The sequence below is a fragment of the Aphelocoma coerulescens genome, chromosome 2, assembly GCF_041296385.1.
Source record: "Aphelocoma coerulescens isolate FSJ_1873_10779 chromosome 2, UR_Acoe_1.0, whole genome shotgun sequence".
Taxonomy (NCBI): domain Eukaryota; kingdom Metazoa; phylum Chordata; class Aves; order Passeriformes; family Corvidae; genus Aphelocoma; species Aphelocoma coerulescens.
Window position 1 is genome coordinate 130,763,566 of NC_091015.1, and position 18,307 is coordinate 130,781,872.

At 41.8% G+C, this 18,307-nt stretch overlaps 2 protein-coding genes across 11 annotated transcripts in view; one reads left to right on the top strand and one right to left on the bottom strand.

The window, feature by feature from the left end:
* CLVS1 (clavesin 1) overlaps positions 1 to 15,072 on the top strand; it is a 92,372-nt gene extending 77,300 nt beyond the window's left edge. Inside the window, exon 5 of the mRNA XM_069004834.1 lies at positions 11,403 to 15,072. Coding sequence (XP_068860935.1) covers positions 11,403 to 11,490 — 88 coding nt within the window. The 3' untranslated portion in view covers positions 11,491 to 15,072. The remainder of the gene's footprint in view (positions 1 to 11,402) is intronic.
* Positions 12,649 to 18,307, bottom strand: part of ASPH (aspartate beta-hydroxylase) — a 115,663-nt gene continuing 110,004 nt past the window's right edge. For all 10 annotated transcript variants that reach the window (XM_069004825.1, XM_069004833.1, XM_069004828.1 and 7 more), the window contains one exon: positions 12,649 to 16,863. In XM_069004825.1, the coding sequence (XP_068860926.1) occupies positions 16,713 to 16,863 (151 nt within the window). In that variant the 3' untranslated portion in view covers positions 12,649 to 16,712. The remainder of the gene's footprint in view (positions 16,864 to 18,307) is intronic.

The window sequence follows — 18,307 nt, forward strand, 5'->3', positions numbered from 1 at the left end:
TATTCAGACTTGTTTCTCCACATGCCCAGCTGGGCTGTGCAAAGCAGACCTTTCTAGTTGTTATCCTTAGTGTGACCTTAATGTTCCTTTGCCATATGTTTCTGCTTTTATGGGTCATGTTTTATGCCGGTTCACAGTCAGCACCAATTTACTGCAGAAGTAGTAAAATACCAGCAAATAAAAATCAGTATGAAAATGTGTGAACACTTCCCACTGCCCATGGATGGAACCTGGGTTGCTCTGCTTGTAGCTGGGGTGCATTTCTACTTGTGTTGGGGGGAAAGGGAAAAACTTGTGATGAAATAGCTCTGTAATACACGAGACCCACAATGCAAGGCTTACATTCACTATTTTATTATAAATTATTTTAAACAAAGGAGAATTTCTGAATACTTCTGCAGAAAGACTTCCTCCACACACAGATGATGAATGAGGCACATATTGGTAGTGAAGCAGGTGTCCCAGGGCCATGTATATCATGTAATGTATGCATTATCTAATAATATAGATTGTTAGCTGGTAAAAAAGATTTATAACCTTTAAATAGAATCCAGTGAATACATCAGAAAAAAATGGAAAGCAACTGGTGGATCTGGCACATTAGCAGGTCCTACAGAGGCTACAGGGGAGATATTACAGAATTTCCTCAGGAACCTGTAGCAAGAGAAGCCAAGCAGGAAATCTGAGTTGCAAAGCCACAGCTGAACCAAGGAAAGGACAAGGCAGGAATTCAGTTGCTCTCTCGGGGCATTGACAATGTTGATTTCGTTTCATCTGTTTGCAGCACTGAATTCCCAGTGCATGGGTGCACAAACACAGGCTAGAGATGGGAATGGCAGTGCTGATCAGGCTGCCTAAAATATTGTGTTGTAAATTATGTCTTCAGCTGGCTATAAATTGGCCAAAAGTTTAGTAGTTTAGATTAGAGACATGACACTTAATAAAACAAATGGTTTTACACTGCTTATGTCTTTTGCTGTCCTGTGAAAAATCCACCTACATCTGGCTGAGTTACAAGCCTTTGAAAGGGCAATTCACACATGCCCTGTGGAAACATATTTAATTTTAGCATTTAATGGCCCCACAGATTGCCTCATGCTTTAGCTTGGCCTCCCAACATAAATAAACTTGTTCAGCTTGGGTTGACGGTTCAATGCCCACAATGTGCATCTCCTGCCTAGGCCATGGGGTGTAGAGGGCTTTTGTAATTACAACTTTTATTTGTGATCACTGTTGTCCCTGCACCAGCCCAATCTATGGCAAGTCATGGAGCCAGGATTTGGAAGACTGACACCTTGTGATCACAGGGCTTCATCCCTGCTGTTGGCAGGAGAATTGGAGAGATGAGGATTTTAGTGGTGAACCCATCTGGAGTACTGGAGACTTGGGTCACTGGGATGGGAGCCACAAGGCAGACTGAAAGACGAGGTGGGCACAAAGGACTGGAAGCAGATGGGCTAGAACACACATTTGGTGGGCAAGCAAATGGCTGATGGAGACAAGGAATGATCCTTTGGTTCAGTCTGTTGGGTGCAGCCCTTGAGAAGCAGATCCTGCTCTCCCTTTCCCCTGAGCCCGTGTCAGCCTGGCAAGTAGCTTAAGCCAAACTTCACACAGATGGTGAGATTGCACATTGCTTATTTTCAACCTGTCAAGCTACAGACTTTGGGGTCTCAATTCCAGAAATACCCAGCACTCGCCTGCAACAGAAATCCATGGGACATGTGCTTTGTACACACAAGCTGCCACTTAAGGCTGAGGGCTCTGCAAAATCAGACCTTCAGCACTGGGCACCCCATCAGAGGAATACTTGTACCCTAATCTCACTGTGTTTCAGATCTCCACATGCAAAATGAAAATTAAAAGAAAACCAACTCTCACAGTCATGCTATGGCAGTAAATGAATTAGCATTAAAGAGGCACACAAGTACTGCATTGATAAAAGCTCAGGAGGGAATTAACAAAGGCTATCTTCAGAGCTGGCTTGGAGTAATATGCAGCAAATGTGTCACAGAGCGACACACTGAATCACCAGAAGAAAGCAAAATAAAAAGCCACTTACTAGCACAGCACTGTGTATGCTGAGCACCGAGGGAGGAAAGAGCCCTCTGAGAAAGAACAGTGTGTGCTCCTGCGGCCAGGGCACAATGCACAGGTCACAACACCCACACACACCTGGCCCAGTGACTGCTGCTCCCACAGCCTACATTTTGGCTTTTCACTCGGTGGTGATGCTTGACTTTACACTCTAAATAGTACATCTGCAGGGTTGCTTTCATGATGTAGTGCTGCTCTTCTGAAGGACAGGAGACTTCTGATGTATGATGGGGAAGTAGGAAGACTGATCCCCTTTGCTCTTATGGCTCTGTCCTCTCTGTTATTGCCACAGTGAAGAGGCTATGACTCAGTGGCAGATCTGGTTGAGATGTTGAGAACTGGAGTCACTGGAATGGAAGCAAACAAAGGCAGACTGAAAGATGAGGCAGGAGTAAAGGACTGGATTGTCTGAAAAAAGGGACTGAAAGCTGTTGGGCTAGACAGAGACCTTGGTGGGCAAGGAAATGGGGATAAGCAGGAAAAGCATGAATGGTGATGGCAAGTGCATGTGTGTTCATGTGCGAATATTCATAAAGTGTGAGAAGAAATTTTTTTCACTACCTGGCCTGAAATCCTTTTTTTGAGATATCGAATTCTGCACACTTCCTAACAGCTCTGCTGAATCTGATGTAAATTGGTGTTTGCTGCTACAGTGTCATCTTTATTTGATCCTGTGACTAGGCTTACAATGTGATAGGTGACATACTGGATTCCAGAGGACTAAGGGTCTTCCAGGAACTCCTGTTTGAAGCAGGTGCTCCTATTCCTTCTCCAAGAAAAATAGCATGTTCAAAACTCAGTCTATAGCAGAGAAAGGAAATGGACCGGAAAAGCTCCCACCCATGCTTTTCCACTGCCCTGGACTGAGGCAAGATCTTGACACAGAAGCTCAGAACACTTAGGAGCAGGAGATATCAGGCAAATCCACAGGGATGAAAAAAGACTGAGATGTGCACCCTAATTCCAAGGCTGATGTCACAGACCAACTCCTGTCCGCATTACTTGGGTGTAGGCCCTGCCAAGAGGAGTCTGGCTGCATTTGCCCTGCATATGCTCATGTCCCATCTGGGTCTCGGTGGCCTGGAGACATGAGAGTGTACGTGCTGTGTCAAATACTTAAGCATTTCTGTATGTTTATACAATTCAGAGTGCCTGCAAGAAGCTGAGAACTTGTCATAGCCCACCAGAAATCTGTTTTTACAGCAAGAGCCAAAGGATACACACTACATCCTTGGAGAGTAGTGTGGGCTAAGGGATGGGTCAGGACTGGGTGCTCAGACAGCCGGGACATGGTTAGAGTGAAACATGGTGCAATGTCATCCCTATCCCTCTTCGTGCACACCCTGCAGTGAGCTGTGCTCAGGATTTGTGGTGGAGAGAAGCAGCTGTGGCCAGCTGTCAGGAACAAAGGGGCATAGTGAGAACTGGCGGGCACAGGGAGGATGAGGGGTCTTGTGCTGCAGTTGCCTCTTTAGTGGTGCAGGTGTACTCGCAGATTCTTCCTCACACCTGCATTACAGGTCTGGCCCAGGGCTGCCCCCAACTTTGATGTGCTAAGGCACTACTGGGAGGCCTCTCACTAGGGTGTGCTCACCACCAGGGAGAAAGATGGTCACTGCTGCCACAGTGGCCACAAAGTCAGCTTCCATTTGGGAAGTGCAGCAGCTTGTCACCGCTGTCCTGAGGGCTGAGCCCTGGGCTGGCAGCAAGGTTGTGCCGGAGTTTTCATGCTGCTCTTGCCTCTGACTCATCATGCCAGTGGATCACTTCACAGCCCACCTGGGCCCCTAGACACTGGTGCTGCTGCATCTCTTTGCAGTGCTGCGGTTGGTGTACCAAAGCTGCCCCTCTGGGCAGGTCTCTGTGGCACAACTCTGCTGTCTCAATGCAGAGCTGTGAGCCAACACCAGTGTAGAAGCTGTAGAATTGCATTGGCAAGAGATTTGAGCAGGGCTTGTGAGCCTGGGCAGAGAACCACATGCTGCTGCACTGGGGCTGTGCACTGCTGAGCAGGGCTGGCTTCATCTGCCCACGCCACCTGGGGAGCATTTCCTTTTCAAGCACTTTCAATAACAAGAGGGTACCTTTTGCCACAATTTCTTGACACCTGTACATCTGCACTGTTTCTGTGATAACACGGAGGAAGCCTTGTTTTTCCCACCTGGTGAAGCTGTACATTTGAGTGAGGGGTGCTGCAGAGCATACTCGGAGGTGCTGCACCCCCCTCTTCAGTCTGATGGAGGGAGAAAAGCAGAGAAAGAAATGTCCCTCGGACCTTGTCAATACAAACAAGTATTTAAAATCACAAGTGTGATTTTAAAAAATACTCATAATGTTCTGTAAAGGGAATAAATAATTGGGAGACGGACAGCCTTAGGGTACTGATGAAATCGGAATGGAATTTAAGGGAAATGAGCAGATGGGAGGTGAGAGGTAGAAAACTCTGAGAGCTTGAAGCCTCCTGCATTTAGGGAAGATGCCACCCTCCTCTTTCCTTCACAAACCCCCTGAAAGGAAGCCCAGCACAAGTACATCCTCATTCTTGTGGGCTGCAGCACATCAGCATTCCTGTGAAGAAGAGCATAAAATGAGGGATCAGAGAATTGGAAGATGTCTCTTAAGACAAACATGCTGTGATACACTGGCACTTACTGTTAGCTCAGCCCAGGATTTTGTACTGTATTTTTTATGGGAAACAAAACTGATACCCAACAAACATGAATTCCTGTGAGCTGATTGACTGCAGCTATACTCTGACAAGAGCCTTCTGAAAACAGCACATCTAGGAGGTCTGCATCCAGTCTTACATGGTTTTTGACTGAATTGGAGAGAGTTGCATAAAAGTGGCCACACACATAAAGCCATCTGTTCTCTTAGATATTGATGTACATACCTATGCAGTGCTGTCATTTGAAATATATGGCTGGCCTGCTGGAGAAACAGCTGGGTACTGTTGATTTTCCAGACTTCCAAATATTCTTGCTGAACAGTAAAACAGCCATGGGGGGTTTGATTGACGCTTTAAATGGACCACACTCAAATGGTACCCAGGGTTCAGAAGTGAGACTTAGAATTCATTTCTCTTTCCATTTTCATTTTGTTCTCATAAGCAAGCTTACCTAGCCTTGGAATCTAGATTAGTAAAGTCTATGGCCATTGACTTGTGTTTTAATTACTTCAGATTTAGCACCTAGTACTGTGATCATGTACTCTTACAGGACCTAAGTCTCCCACATGGATCATGTTAAAGAAAGACAGGCACAGTGTCTGCCAGCTGAGGGCAGTGACCCTATCTGTGTGATACAAACAATTGTCTACTTGCCGGCCAGATCCTCCACAGCCAAGCATCTTTCAAACTGGCTACTGAGAGTTTTTATCTGAAGAAAAAAGGAAACCAAAAGGTTTTGAATTCAGATATACTCATTTATAATTCCAGAGCTGCAGCACACACAGGACAAGTGTCACATTTCTGGTGAGTACTGAAGGTAATATAGTGAAGGTGAATATTGAAGGTGTGAGGCTGTTGTGGCTATGATATGTAGGAAACATTGCCTCATAAGTCATGAAACCTGTTCTCCCTGGTTTTAACAGATGAGAACTCATCAAAACAGGGACTTGAATGTAGGTAACCCATGAATCATATGTTTATACCATATGTTTAGAATAAGTCAGATGAATAGCACCCTGAGAATGTTTCTTTCTCTGCCATTTATAGCACAGAGTGACCACAGATGTCTGATGATGAGATGAATCAAAACACAAATGACTAAAATGTATTGACAGGAGAAGGCCAATGCAATTTCTGTTTCCTCCTTAGATGATTACTTCATATCTAGCCCAGGTCAAAATGACTCAGACATTTCTTGAACATTACAAAGTAGCTGTATTCATCCTGCAAAGTACAATTAAATGGTTTTAGGCACTATGATGGCCTCTTGGCCTCCGTTACTGCAGAAGGACATGAGTCCTCTACAAGTCTTTTATAAAACCCAGAGCCATAACCTTCAGTTATCTAATCAGTTGTTTTGGATACCCTACAGTGCCTTAAATGGCCGTATATATCTACATTTAGCAGCTGAATGTCATCCACACTGTGAAAGTTGACACCCCAAAGGCATAATCAACTTTTAAAGAAAATAGTTGCCCTGTCAGGATAGAGAAAGGTGAATTGGGATGGCACAGGGAAGCTGGTATTTCTATGGGCACAGAATCACAAGAAGGTTGAGGAAGAAACCTCTGGAGATCTTCTACCCAATCCCCTGCTCAGTGCAGGGTCAGCTAGAGCAGGTTGTCCAGAATTGTGTCCATCTGAATTCTGAATATCTCTAAGCACGAAGACTCCACAACCTCTCTGAGCAATTTGTTTCAGTGTTTGTCCATTCCCCAGTAAAAAATGGAAGTTCCTGTATTTCCATCTGTGTCTGTTGCCTCTTCTGTTACTGAGTATTACTGAGATGATTCTTTTGTGTTCTACTACTCCACCCCATGAGGTATTTGAACATATTGATAAGGAAAGAGCGCAAAACAAAAATGCTTTTGTCTGGTGCCATGAACAACTTCTGCTGGCCATAGGATACCACCAGAAGAGTATCCACTGCATTTACAGGGCCAGAGCTTAAGCCCTGCTTGCCAAACAAGGGAAGTTCTGTACTGCTCATTTACCATTTTAAATCAAAATGCTTAAATTGTTGTGCGAGAGGGTGCTTTGAATGCAATGAAGGTTGCAATTTACAAAGACGAGTCAGGGCAAAGGTACTTTGGTGTCTAACTGCAATTTATTTTTCAATAGGAGGTTAAGGTGGAATAAGATACACACACACATTTTCAAGAGCCATGATCAGATTCTCTTAAAAATTTGAAATGTGGTTGTGAAGTCCTCTGAATAAAATGTTGATGCAGGTAAAACAGGGAGGAGTACTTTTAAAATAAGAACTAGTCCTAGTCCCAGGCTCAATGCTAGAGCCAGCATACAAACCCCCCTAGATAGTGTGTAAACTTGCATATACCTAGAATGTGACTGCTTTCCTTGAACTGAATCTGTTGGATACAAAAAAGCCAGATGAAACCAACACATAGGATGCTTCTTCCAAATAGTATTTGTCTTATAGTAATTTCTACAGTCAAAAAATACAGGGGACCTCAGTGCCTGGACCTGGAGGACCACGACAGTGAGAATGATCAATTCCCAGCTGACCCTGAACTTGTGCGGGATCTGCTGCTCCAGCTGGATCCCTACTAATCTATGGGGCCTGATGGGATACATCTGACAATGCTCAAAGATTATCTGATGTCACTGCAATACCTCTCTAGAGGATTTTTCAGTGGTCTTGGTGATCTGGAGAGGTCCCAGCAGACTGAAAGCTGGCAAATGTCCCAATTTTCAATGAGGGCAAGAAGGAGGACCTCAGAAACTACAGGCCTGTTAATCTCCCTACAGTGCCCAGTAGAATCATGGAAAAAATTATTCTGGGAGGTATTGAAAAACACCTGGAGGATAATGCAGTCATTGACCACAGCCAGTGTGGTGATGAGGAGAAAGTCTTGCTTGTCAAACCAGATTTCATCCTACCATGGAGTAATCCACCTAGCTGATCTAGGAAAGCCAGTTAATGAAATCTTCTTGGAATTCAGCAAAGCTTTTGATGCTGTCTGTCACAGTATCCTTCTTGACAAAATATCCAATGTACAGCTGAACAAACACACCATGTGATGGGTGAGCAGCTGCCTCACAGGTCAGGCACAGAGTTATAGTGAATCGGGTGACATCAGACTGGCAACCTGTCACTAGTGGGGTTCCACAGGGCTCCATCTTAGGCCCTCTACTCTTCAACATCTTCATTAACAATGTGGATGCGGGACTTGAAGGAATACTTACAACAATAATTGGGGGACCTGTTGACTTCCTCAAAGGCAGGACAGCGCTGCAGAGACCTCAACAAATTAAGAGAGATGGGCAATCACCAACCATATGGAGTTTAACAAGGATTCTGAACCTGGAATGGGGTAACCCTGGTTGTGTGAATAGTGTGGGGGAACAAGAGCTTGGAGACAAGCGCTGTGGAAGGGGACCTGGGGTCCTGGTCAATGGCAAGCTCAATGTGAGTCAGCAGAGCCCTGGCAGCCAGGAGGGCCAAGCGTGTCCTGGGGGGCATCAGGCACAGCATCGCCAGCCGGGCAAGGGAGGAGATTGTCCCACTCTGCTCTGCCTGGGGCAGCCTCACCTCGAGTGCTGGGGGCAGTTTTGGGCACCACAATATAAGAAAGGTATTAGGCTATTACAGAGTGTCCAAAGGAGAAATGAGGATGGTGAAGGGACAGGAGAGGAAGCTGTATGAGGACCGACTGAAGTCACTTGGTTCTTCAGCCTGGAGGAGATGGGGGACCTCATTGTGGTCTTCAGCATCCTTATGAGGGGAAGTGAAAGGGCAGGTACTGATATCTTCACTCTCCTAGCAGTGACAGGACCTGAAGAAATAGCATGAAGCAGGTCAGGGGAGGTTTATTTTGGATATCAGGAAAACATTTTTCACCCAGAGGGTGGTTGGGCTCTGGAACAGGCTCCCCAGGGAAGTGGTCACAGCACCAAGCCTGACAGAGTTCAAGAAGCATTTGGACAATGCTTTTAGGTACGTGGTGTGACTCTTGAGGTGTCCTCCAACTCAGTCCTTCCAACTCAGCATGTTCTATGATTCTGTGATTCTACAGGTAGTGGTCAGTTGAAAATACTTTCTGCAGCTGTGGCCTACTGCAAATCATCTTTTCTCTGTCATTTAATAAAGAGAATCCTGCAAGCACCTGTACAAATTCAGGATGTTTTGGGCTGGTGAAATATATATCTCATGCTAAGTTATTACATTAGATTGTGAGCTGCATTGATTCATATTGTCAAAATCCTTTCCCAACTATCTTTGCATTTTTAATATTTACCATAAATGAAAAATATGAAAAAGGCATTTTTGAATCTTGTTCAGAATTGGCTGTTTTTCTGCTTTTCTATATAAAAAGTAAGTTAAAAACAAAACTGGAAACACTTTTCAGCAAAGAAACCCCTGATGTATTTGGAAAATGGAAATCCAAACACAAGTCCTTTTTTTGTGGTGTCTTAGAAAATAGTGATGATTGTTCAAACCATGACTGTACCCTAGAGAGAGGTATCAGAATTGCTTATTTTAGGATCGTAATCTAAGCAGCTTTTAGCATAAACAGAAAAGAAATTGTTGCTGCGAGCTTGGCAGATACAAAATCTCAGTTGGATCTCTCTTCACATTATTCAGAAGGGCTGGGAATAGCATTTGGATCATTTGCCATCTTGAATTTGGAGGTCAGGTGTGTTACAACACATTTACTCAGTGCTCTGGATGTTTTGTTTCCATGTGAAAAGGAACAGCATAGGACCCGCACACAGAATTTGGGATTATGTTGCTCCCAAGGTGGTGTGCATCCAAGTGCCAGTATGGTGGAGAACCTGGGATCTTGCTGTTACAGATGCAAGAATTTTTGAGTGTGTAATGAGATGAGAGCAGAGATGATCAGCAGTGATCCCAAAAGGAAAAATGTTGAGGTTTTTCACAGTTGACTTAGAGCAGAAGCTTTCTGCTGTGTGCTAGAAAATGCTGCAAAGGATATACAACTTTTTATATCCATTGAAGGGCAGTGGGTCAGACAGAAATAATACACTGCTGACAAGTATTCATCAGGTACTGTTTAATAATAATTTAATCTGGTAGTCAAAAAGAAAATAAAAACCTGATGATGTTGTGATTTGAATCCATTCCATAACAGTTTGAAAGCCACATGATGAGTTTTTGCTGCCTCATACTAGAAATATGTAAATTGCCATTTTACATAATCTCCCAAATCAGTTGCTTCTCTATATTAAAATGCAATCATAAACATTACGCATGTCACATCTGTAAAAAATACACAGGGAAAACATTTGGGCAAACACACTTTCTCTGAAAATTATGGCATAAAATCTTCCCATTGAGCATCCAGTTTTTGTTATCTTTCTTTGGAGAGGTTTTTTTTTTAATGAAAATTTTTTTATTATGCTTTAATGAAAGCTCCAGGCATAAGAATAATTATCACACGAGTTATTCACAGTCATGGTATTCAGTCTTGCAGTACCAAAGGATGCAATTTATTAAGGATTCTTATCAAAAGAGAGGTGACATCTAATCTCACAAAATAGCTAAACCATAAATTAACAATTGGGAACTACAAATGCATCATGTATGGAATGAGAGCTACCCCTAATTCTAAAAGCTATCCATGAGAAAACTGGCTCTTTATAACAATACTATGCACTATGTGAATGCCTGGTCCAGATGACACTATCCCCCTTTATGAAAAAGTTCCCTTTCTGAAAGTTCCAGATTCACCCAGTGATCTTGCTCTGAAGCTCATTGTCTCCTCCAAACTGGGAGGCAACTCCTAGCCCAAAACAGAGAAAATGGAGGATAACAAATCTCTATAACAATAAACTCATCAGATCCTCCTTCCATAGCTCAGCAAGCAAACATTAGAGCACACAGACCTCAGAAAATTAAATAGTTTTAAATTTTCCCACTATTTTGAGCCCATTCAGCTTCTGTTACTGCAAGAAAAAATGATGCTCCTCTTTCTCTAGTGTTTACTCTTTTTTCCCATGTTGGGATTTTTTTAATCCATTAATAACAAAGGATAAACTATGCTTCCCACATTGAAGACAGAAATGAATTTAAAATGGACTAACCCTGAATAAAGTTATCCTTCAAGGGTGTAAACAGGGAGATAAACTGAAGGACTGGGCACACCAGAAGTTCCCTCATTGTCATATTAACTCTGTCTTCTTTATCGGTCTTGGGTACCTCGTGGGAGCTCTGCCCTGTAAAGCCCTACGTCAGTAAAATGTGATTCACCTACTTGTATTTGTCAAGATTTGCAACAAGCACGAGCTGTGCCTCACTCCTGCAAGCACCTGTGCAAATGACATTGCTTTCCGGTGAGCAGCCACATGCAGAGCTTTGCCTAGGAAGACACTGAGCACCAACAGACCTCATGGTATTGCAGGGCCAGGTCTTTAAGTTGCTGAGCATGTTCAGCACTATGGATAGTAGGTAAGCACTAAATATTTTGAAAGAATTTGAGATCACGAGTCACTTCCCTGCTTATATTTAAATTTCTCAAATTCCTTACGCTTTCCACAGAAAATAATTAAAAAGCCATAAAGATGAAAATAGAGTAAAGCAAAGATCATAAAAGGAAGAACAGGGGCCCAGGGAGGTGAGTGCTTCTTGCTAGCATGTGTGTTTTCCTGCTTTCAGGTCCCAGTCTGTGGTGGAAGCTGGCACACTGAAACATGAAGACCAGGGGGAAAGTGAGAACACCCAACCACTGCTGGCTCTGGACTGAGCTCTCACGTGCCCAACAGAGATCCATGAACAGACTTCCACCATACCAGAACCCCACAGAGCACACCACACACAGACACACGCACGCACACACGCGTTTCGCTTGAGAACAAGTCCTTCGTGTTTCCTGACCAAGTAACAACTGTCACCAGCCATCTGTCCGTGCGGCCGGCGCTGAACGAGAACTGAGAAACTTCTACTGACACAGGAGTCTGTCCATATACAAAGAATTAAAATTCTTTTTTTTTTTTTTCCTGTCTTTTTGACTTATGACATTAAAATATTGGAAATGGTGGGACTGCATTCTCTGTTTAAAGAAACCAGGGTGTGTCAATAGTGTTCCTGAAGACTCCATCAGGGATGTTCATTTTATAGAAGGGAAGGTTATAAGTGTATTTTAAAGAAAAGTATCTCAAATTTAAACTTTACTCTGTAATCAGCAAGTGTAATCTGGGTCAGAGGGCAGAATCATCAACATCTACAGCATACTTGAGTTTTACAGAAGGATTTTGCTTTTAAAAAAGAACCCCAGTGCCAGCATAAGTTCAACATGACACTTTGTGACTGCCTCATCCATGCAGCTTATACAGGGGTCACATTTCAGTATCTAGCAAAAATTGTTCTTAACTTCTGAAGCCCTTCTAAAACTGTCAGCTGTGGAATGAGTGTGTGAGCAGCAGACGTGCACAATTTGAAATGCAATTATTTAATTTTAATGATGTGTTTTTCCACAGGCAACTCAGGAGCCTCTAAGACATGTGGGTGTGCATGTGTGTGCACGTGTGAACGGGGGGGTTCCAGGGAGACACACTGGACAAATTTAGCAGTGATTAATGGTTCAATCCAGATTGTTTCATTTAGGTCACAACAGCAAATGAAAGCTCTGCAGAGCCATTTACCCCCTTCCCTCCTGCAGTCAGGAAAAAGTGTGAGCCAGAAAGGTATGCCGATTGCAGATGTGGGCCATGGTTAAAATGAAAAGGAAAACTTAGAATTAATTATTCAGTACAAGTTTCTGCTAGAAGGAAATGCTGAAGAATAGAACTGAAATGCCAAAGATCAGTTTGTTATATCTCTGTTTGCTCTAGCTGCAAAGAGAGTACCATCCCCTCATTGAAATGGAAACCGGATTAAAGAAATAAAAGAACAACTTATCAAATTGCATGTGCAGTGACTTTATTTCCTAAAACAGTTACAATCACTGTACACATTTTTAGGCTTCAATTAAATTGCCATACATTGACAATTTACTAGATCAAGCAGTTGGCAACAGTATATCAAAGGTAGCAGTGTAAACCATAGATTCAAAATGAGATGATAATGGGCATAAGGTTTTTTAATGTGCACTGGAACACCCACTGAATTCTCAAGTGTTACTCTGAAGTGATGATATAATTCAAGTGGACATGGTCAGCCCTAACAGAGGGACTAACAAAATACTGCCTTTATCTACAACAGCATTTTATGCCTGCACAGGGCAGAAAGGATATCCTGCCAGATCCTATCGACACACCTGGGATTTTACCCACTAGTTTTTGTACAGAATAACTTCACTCAGACTAACCTCTTACTGCAGCAACATGTCATTGATACAAAGCCTGGCCTCCATGATAGAGAGCAAGTCTTTAAGGCAGTGGATGCTCCCAGCAAGGCAACACAGAAGTCAGAAAAAGAAGCAGAAGCTTGCAGGAACATTAAAAAAATAAGATGACTGAGCCCATTTATCTTTGGGGTTTCTTCCATTCCACCTCCCCTGACATCATCACCACCTATTACAGGAAACAAGGACGTCAAGTCCTGGTAGGAGCATATAGCTCCTTTCCCTTCCGTGGGCTCACAGAGATTCAAAGGCATTTGGATTTGTCAAAGAGAATGTGCTTAAAGCAGAAAGTAAAAACCCAAAGAGACAAAAAAAGACAGACATTTGCTATTATACTGCAGCATTAAGGAAGAAATACTTTGGTTTGTGATTTTTCTCTGTTAATACACTTACCCCCACTGCCACTGAACCTTTGTGATGATCTGTTACAATCACTGTTCATTAAAGTGGGTCTTCTTCTGCCCAAGAAGTGCAAATACCACTGAAATCCAACCCTTGAGGATCAAACCTCTCAAAGGATTATTTATTTTCTTTAACTGTGATATGAATAAATACATATGATGCCTTGTATATAACTGTATGAACCCTGCATTTAACTGTAGGCTCTTACACAGACTGTGCAATCAAAGTAACAACAGGCAGGGTAGAACCCAGCTCTAGCATCATGATGAGTACATACTGTGTTACAAACTATATTGCCCTTGTCCTCCATTTCCTTCTGTAAATAAATCTAGCAAAAAAAAATGCAAATTGCAATGGATCTCCATTAAAGAAAACACTTCCATTCACTTCTTCCCTTGGCATTTCCAATGTTGAAAAGCCTTTTCAAGACAAAATACCAGTTGACAAACAGGAATACCTAAAATAATATGACAGTAATTCACTGCATAATTTCTTCAGTCTGCTCTGTATATCCTCCCCATGTATAGAGCTAATCCAGTAACTGTACCTAAAGAAATTATCCACTCTCAGCTCCCTGACAGCTGGGCATAGAATAGATTCACTTCAGCATTGCAGGAACACCTTGTCTTATTTGAGGCACTTAAGATTTTTAAATGGCCAATGTATCACTACACGATCTAATAAACAGTGCTACTCTGGCACACACACACCTTGGGGAGATTACTTTTATCTATTTGCCAATTGCAACTGGACAAGATAAAGTATGAGCCTTCAAAGGAACAATGAATTAATCTGAAGGATGGCACGGATTTTCATAAATAAAGCTCCAAAACTTTTACCATTTCTTTAGCATTTACTCTGAGCTATAGTAACTGAAATGCAACATTAATAAAAATATTCCTAAACCATCAATTTTTGTTCAAAAAGTTATTGATTTTTTCTTTACACACACTGTCTCTATTTTAGAGAATTACTTTATAATTTGTACTGCTTGATGACTTCAAAAAGATATAAAATATAGGCTCTGACTTGACAGCTAACAGGAGATTTAAAAAACATTTTTACCCCCTACAATAACAAGTACCTTATTTCCAGTTTTGCATGATTCTTCAAATGATCTCTAGAAGTATTTTTATATTTTCTAAAGTGTGAAACTTATAAATCTTTACAGTTTTTCATTATTATTAAATGAGAACTCTTACTTTCTGTACATTGTGTATAGTCTCACGACTATTTTTGATATGGACAACATGTTAAAATCTAATTATCTTAGCTGTCAAAAAGTGACTCTTGATAAAAGAGGGTTTATCAGTTTAATATTCAAAAAAAGGAAATTAAAGTGCACACTTCCAGAAACTGGTTACACTAATTTATGGTGCAATCACCATGTGTTATATGGCATTACAAGATTTAATTACCTAGTAAAATATAAAATCTGAAAAGCCTTCAGTTTATGGGAATGCAAAGCTCTTATCTGCAGTTTGCTTCAGCAAATGTGACATTCAGGTCACGGTACTTCAATGCTGTGATGTAGACTCTGCAGTAATAAACTGCCGAGTACTACACAAATAAAAACTGTTCTGTGTCTTTTGAACAAAAAGTCAAAGCTGTGGAGACTAAGTAACCTCAATGTCTCCTTGCTTAGTGTTTGTCACTCACAACTCTCAGTAGTGATGCCCAGAGCATGCTAGCACACCTGTCCACACACAGCTGGTGCTGCAGGTGAGGAGATAACAGCCAGCCATAATCAGCAGCGCAATCTCTGCTCTCTCTCTCCTTTTAGTGTTCTTAGAAGCTAAAAGTGGAGGGTCCTGCACCCTCCATCTTCCATTAAACAGTACAGACCCGAAACATCTGCCGACTGCTTAAACTTCCAACTAGTTTTCTTTCTTGAAAATAGGCGTTTTTACCATATAGTAAATTCTGTATGGCAGATACAGAGCATACTGTAAACAGTACTGGGATCACACTACTTCAGCATTATGTCACACATTTCAAGACAAGGAAAACACCATTAGGTCAATTAGAGGATCATTCTGGCACTCTGTAGGATGCTGGCAGTGGAAGTTAATACAAGTTAATAACCTGAAGCTCTTTGTCCGCTCTGCATTCTGGCAGGAAGCCAAGTTAGACCTCATCCTTCTGCCCAAAGCACAAGGAATTCTTCATAATAATTTTTTATCTGCTGAATGACCACCCAAGGGCAGCCAAGGAGGACCCCCTGGAAGGAGGTGACCCAGACCCTCGCTGGGTAGAAAAAGGGTATCACAACAGAAGCTTTTGTAATGATGGGAGAAACAGCATCTCACCATATAATCCTAAGAAGTGTCAACTACTTTAAGATCTGAGTCTAAAAATGTCAGATTTGCTCAACATTTTCCAAAATCACATTATCAATCTGAAAGTCACCTGCTAAGAGAACTATTCTGTTTTAGAAGAACAAAGCTTTACTAGGCAGCTATTATGCAAGTTCCTGTTTGCATTTCCAGGAAGGAGAAAGAAGGCCACACTTGGCAAAATGAAATTTGTTCATATACAGTGTTTTCCTTCTGCTGATAGCTAGAGACACACTTGTATATATATCACCTTTTTTAAAAAATAGTGGTTAATTAAAGAAGATTTGTTCATAATTAAGCTAGAAAAATACAGTTACTCGGGTAGAAAAAGTACAAAACACACATAATCCATTCACATTATCTACAGTGATAACATAGGGACATGTTCTATGCCTAAAGCAGCTAACATTACAACTGCATACTGATTTTCAAAGTCAATTGTGTGCATATGTTTGCAAATATCTTACAGATAGATACTGGAAGTACTCCCTAGATATAGAATCATAAATATTGTGCCTGAACATAGTCGAGCAGGTGACTGACTGACTGGTTTTATAAAGAGAATACAGACATGGCAAAAACATCTGCACATTCCTCAGTTTGAAAATCCAGACCTATTGCTTTTTGGCTCACAAGACTTATTTTCAGATTTGCAGCCAGAAAAACAATACACATCAGTGCTGTATCAATATGAAACAAAACATGGCTTCTTTTTTTTTTCTTTTTCTTTTTTTTCAAACCAGGTCCACTCTGATCGTAGAATGTCATCTTTATCTTTTCTTACCCTTAAAATGCTTGTATATTTTGTATGCTGGATAAATTAATCCTATTTTCATTACCCAAAGGAGTTAATGCTCCTCTGCTCCACACATCAGAAGAAACCCCCTAAATAGCAGGAAGGGTACGTCTCTGTTGTGCTGTTAACTCAGGGTGCCACACGTCCACAATGAATATCAGGCGATAACTTTCAGCATCCTGCCATACTTCATGTTCAAAAGAGTCATCAAAAATAAGAACTTTCCCTTCTTCCCAGTCTCTGTAAAACAAGAAATGACACACTTTAGTGTAGTATTTGAAGTGCCAGAAGCACAAATAATACAAATTTTGAAGTTACCAGAGCAGGTAAGCTATAGATCACCTCTGAAGATGCTCTCTGACTTACCAGAAAGATTTAAACAGTACAGATTGCATAGTCAAGATTTCACTGCCTAATATACAGAGATTGGAGTATGGGAGCTTTAAATAAACTACAGAAAGGTCAGTCTAATGGACCTTCATATTACTGAGGGATCCTTTCCCTTCATTCTGCACAGTTATGCTCACAAACACATTCAGACATTTATATGTTATATATTATACTCTTAATGAGTTGAGTCCATTAAGCTAGGAATGGGTATAATACTGGTGTAATAATCCACTTTTCTTCATTTCTAATCAGATTCATTAGTGATGTACGTAAGTGATGAAAACTGAGGGCATGACCAGTAATATGGTCATATGGTTCAAAAAGAAATTACATTAAATCAGTTTGCTTTTTCTAAAAATCAGAACAATGCCTTTGGAAGGTCATGTAGTCCAAGCCTCTGCTCACAGGACTCACTGCAAAGTTAGATCCAACTTTGAGGTTAGATGAAATAGTCAAAAATCCACTAGTGAAGAACCCGAGATACCTGCAACCATGGGCACCCTATCATTTCACAGTGAAAACTCCCTTCAACCGAGATGAAAGTTCCTTCCCTGTCACTTGTGTTCAGTACCTCTTATTCTACAACTGCACCCCTCTGAAGAGTCTGGCTCTGTCTTCCTCAGTGGCACCCATTAGTAGTTAAGACAGTAACTAGGCTCCTCTTCAGCCTTCTGGTTTTCAGACTCCATACCAGTTCATTGAGCTCCTCCTCCTAATCATCTTATTCATCCTCTGCTGGGGTCCCTCTAGTTTATCAAAGACTTTTTTTGTACTAAAGTGTCCCAAACTGGACACAGTACTCCAGAGGCAGTGTCTTGAGTGCAGAAGAGAGAGGAAAAAATTGTATTGTTCAAACTGCTTCCTACAAATTTATTAACACAATCCAGTCCACAGCTAGACTTCATCAACACGAAAGCAGATTGTAAGCCATGTTCAACTTGGCCCCTAGGGTCCTTAAGCCCTTCTCTGCAAAGCTGCTTTCTATGCAGTCATCACCCAGCTGCTACAGCTGCAAGGTGTTTATCTGTTACCAGCTGCAGGGCTTTGCTTTTGCCTTTGTTGAACTTCATCAAGTTCCAGCTGGCAGCTTCTCCAGCCTGCTGAGACCTGGATTCACAATTTTGAAAAGAAGTTTAACACCTGATTATACATCTCCAGGTGAGACTGGATGAAAAACAGTCAAGTTTACAATGGTCAAAGAAACATTCCTTCCTAAAGCCACTCTATCATGAACACACACTCAAGTTTTTTAACAGGATCCCTCAGAAGCTGAAGCAATCCAAGAGGATGGATG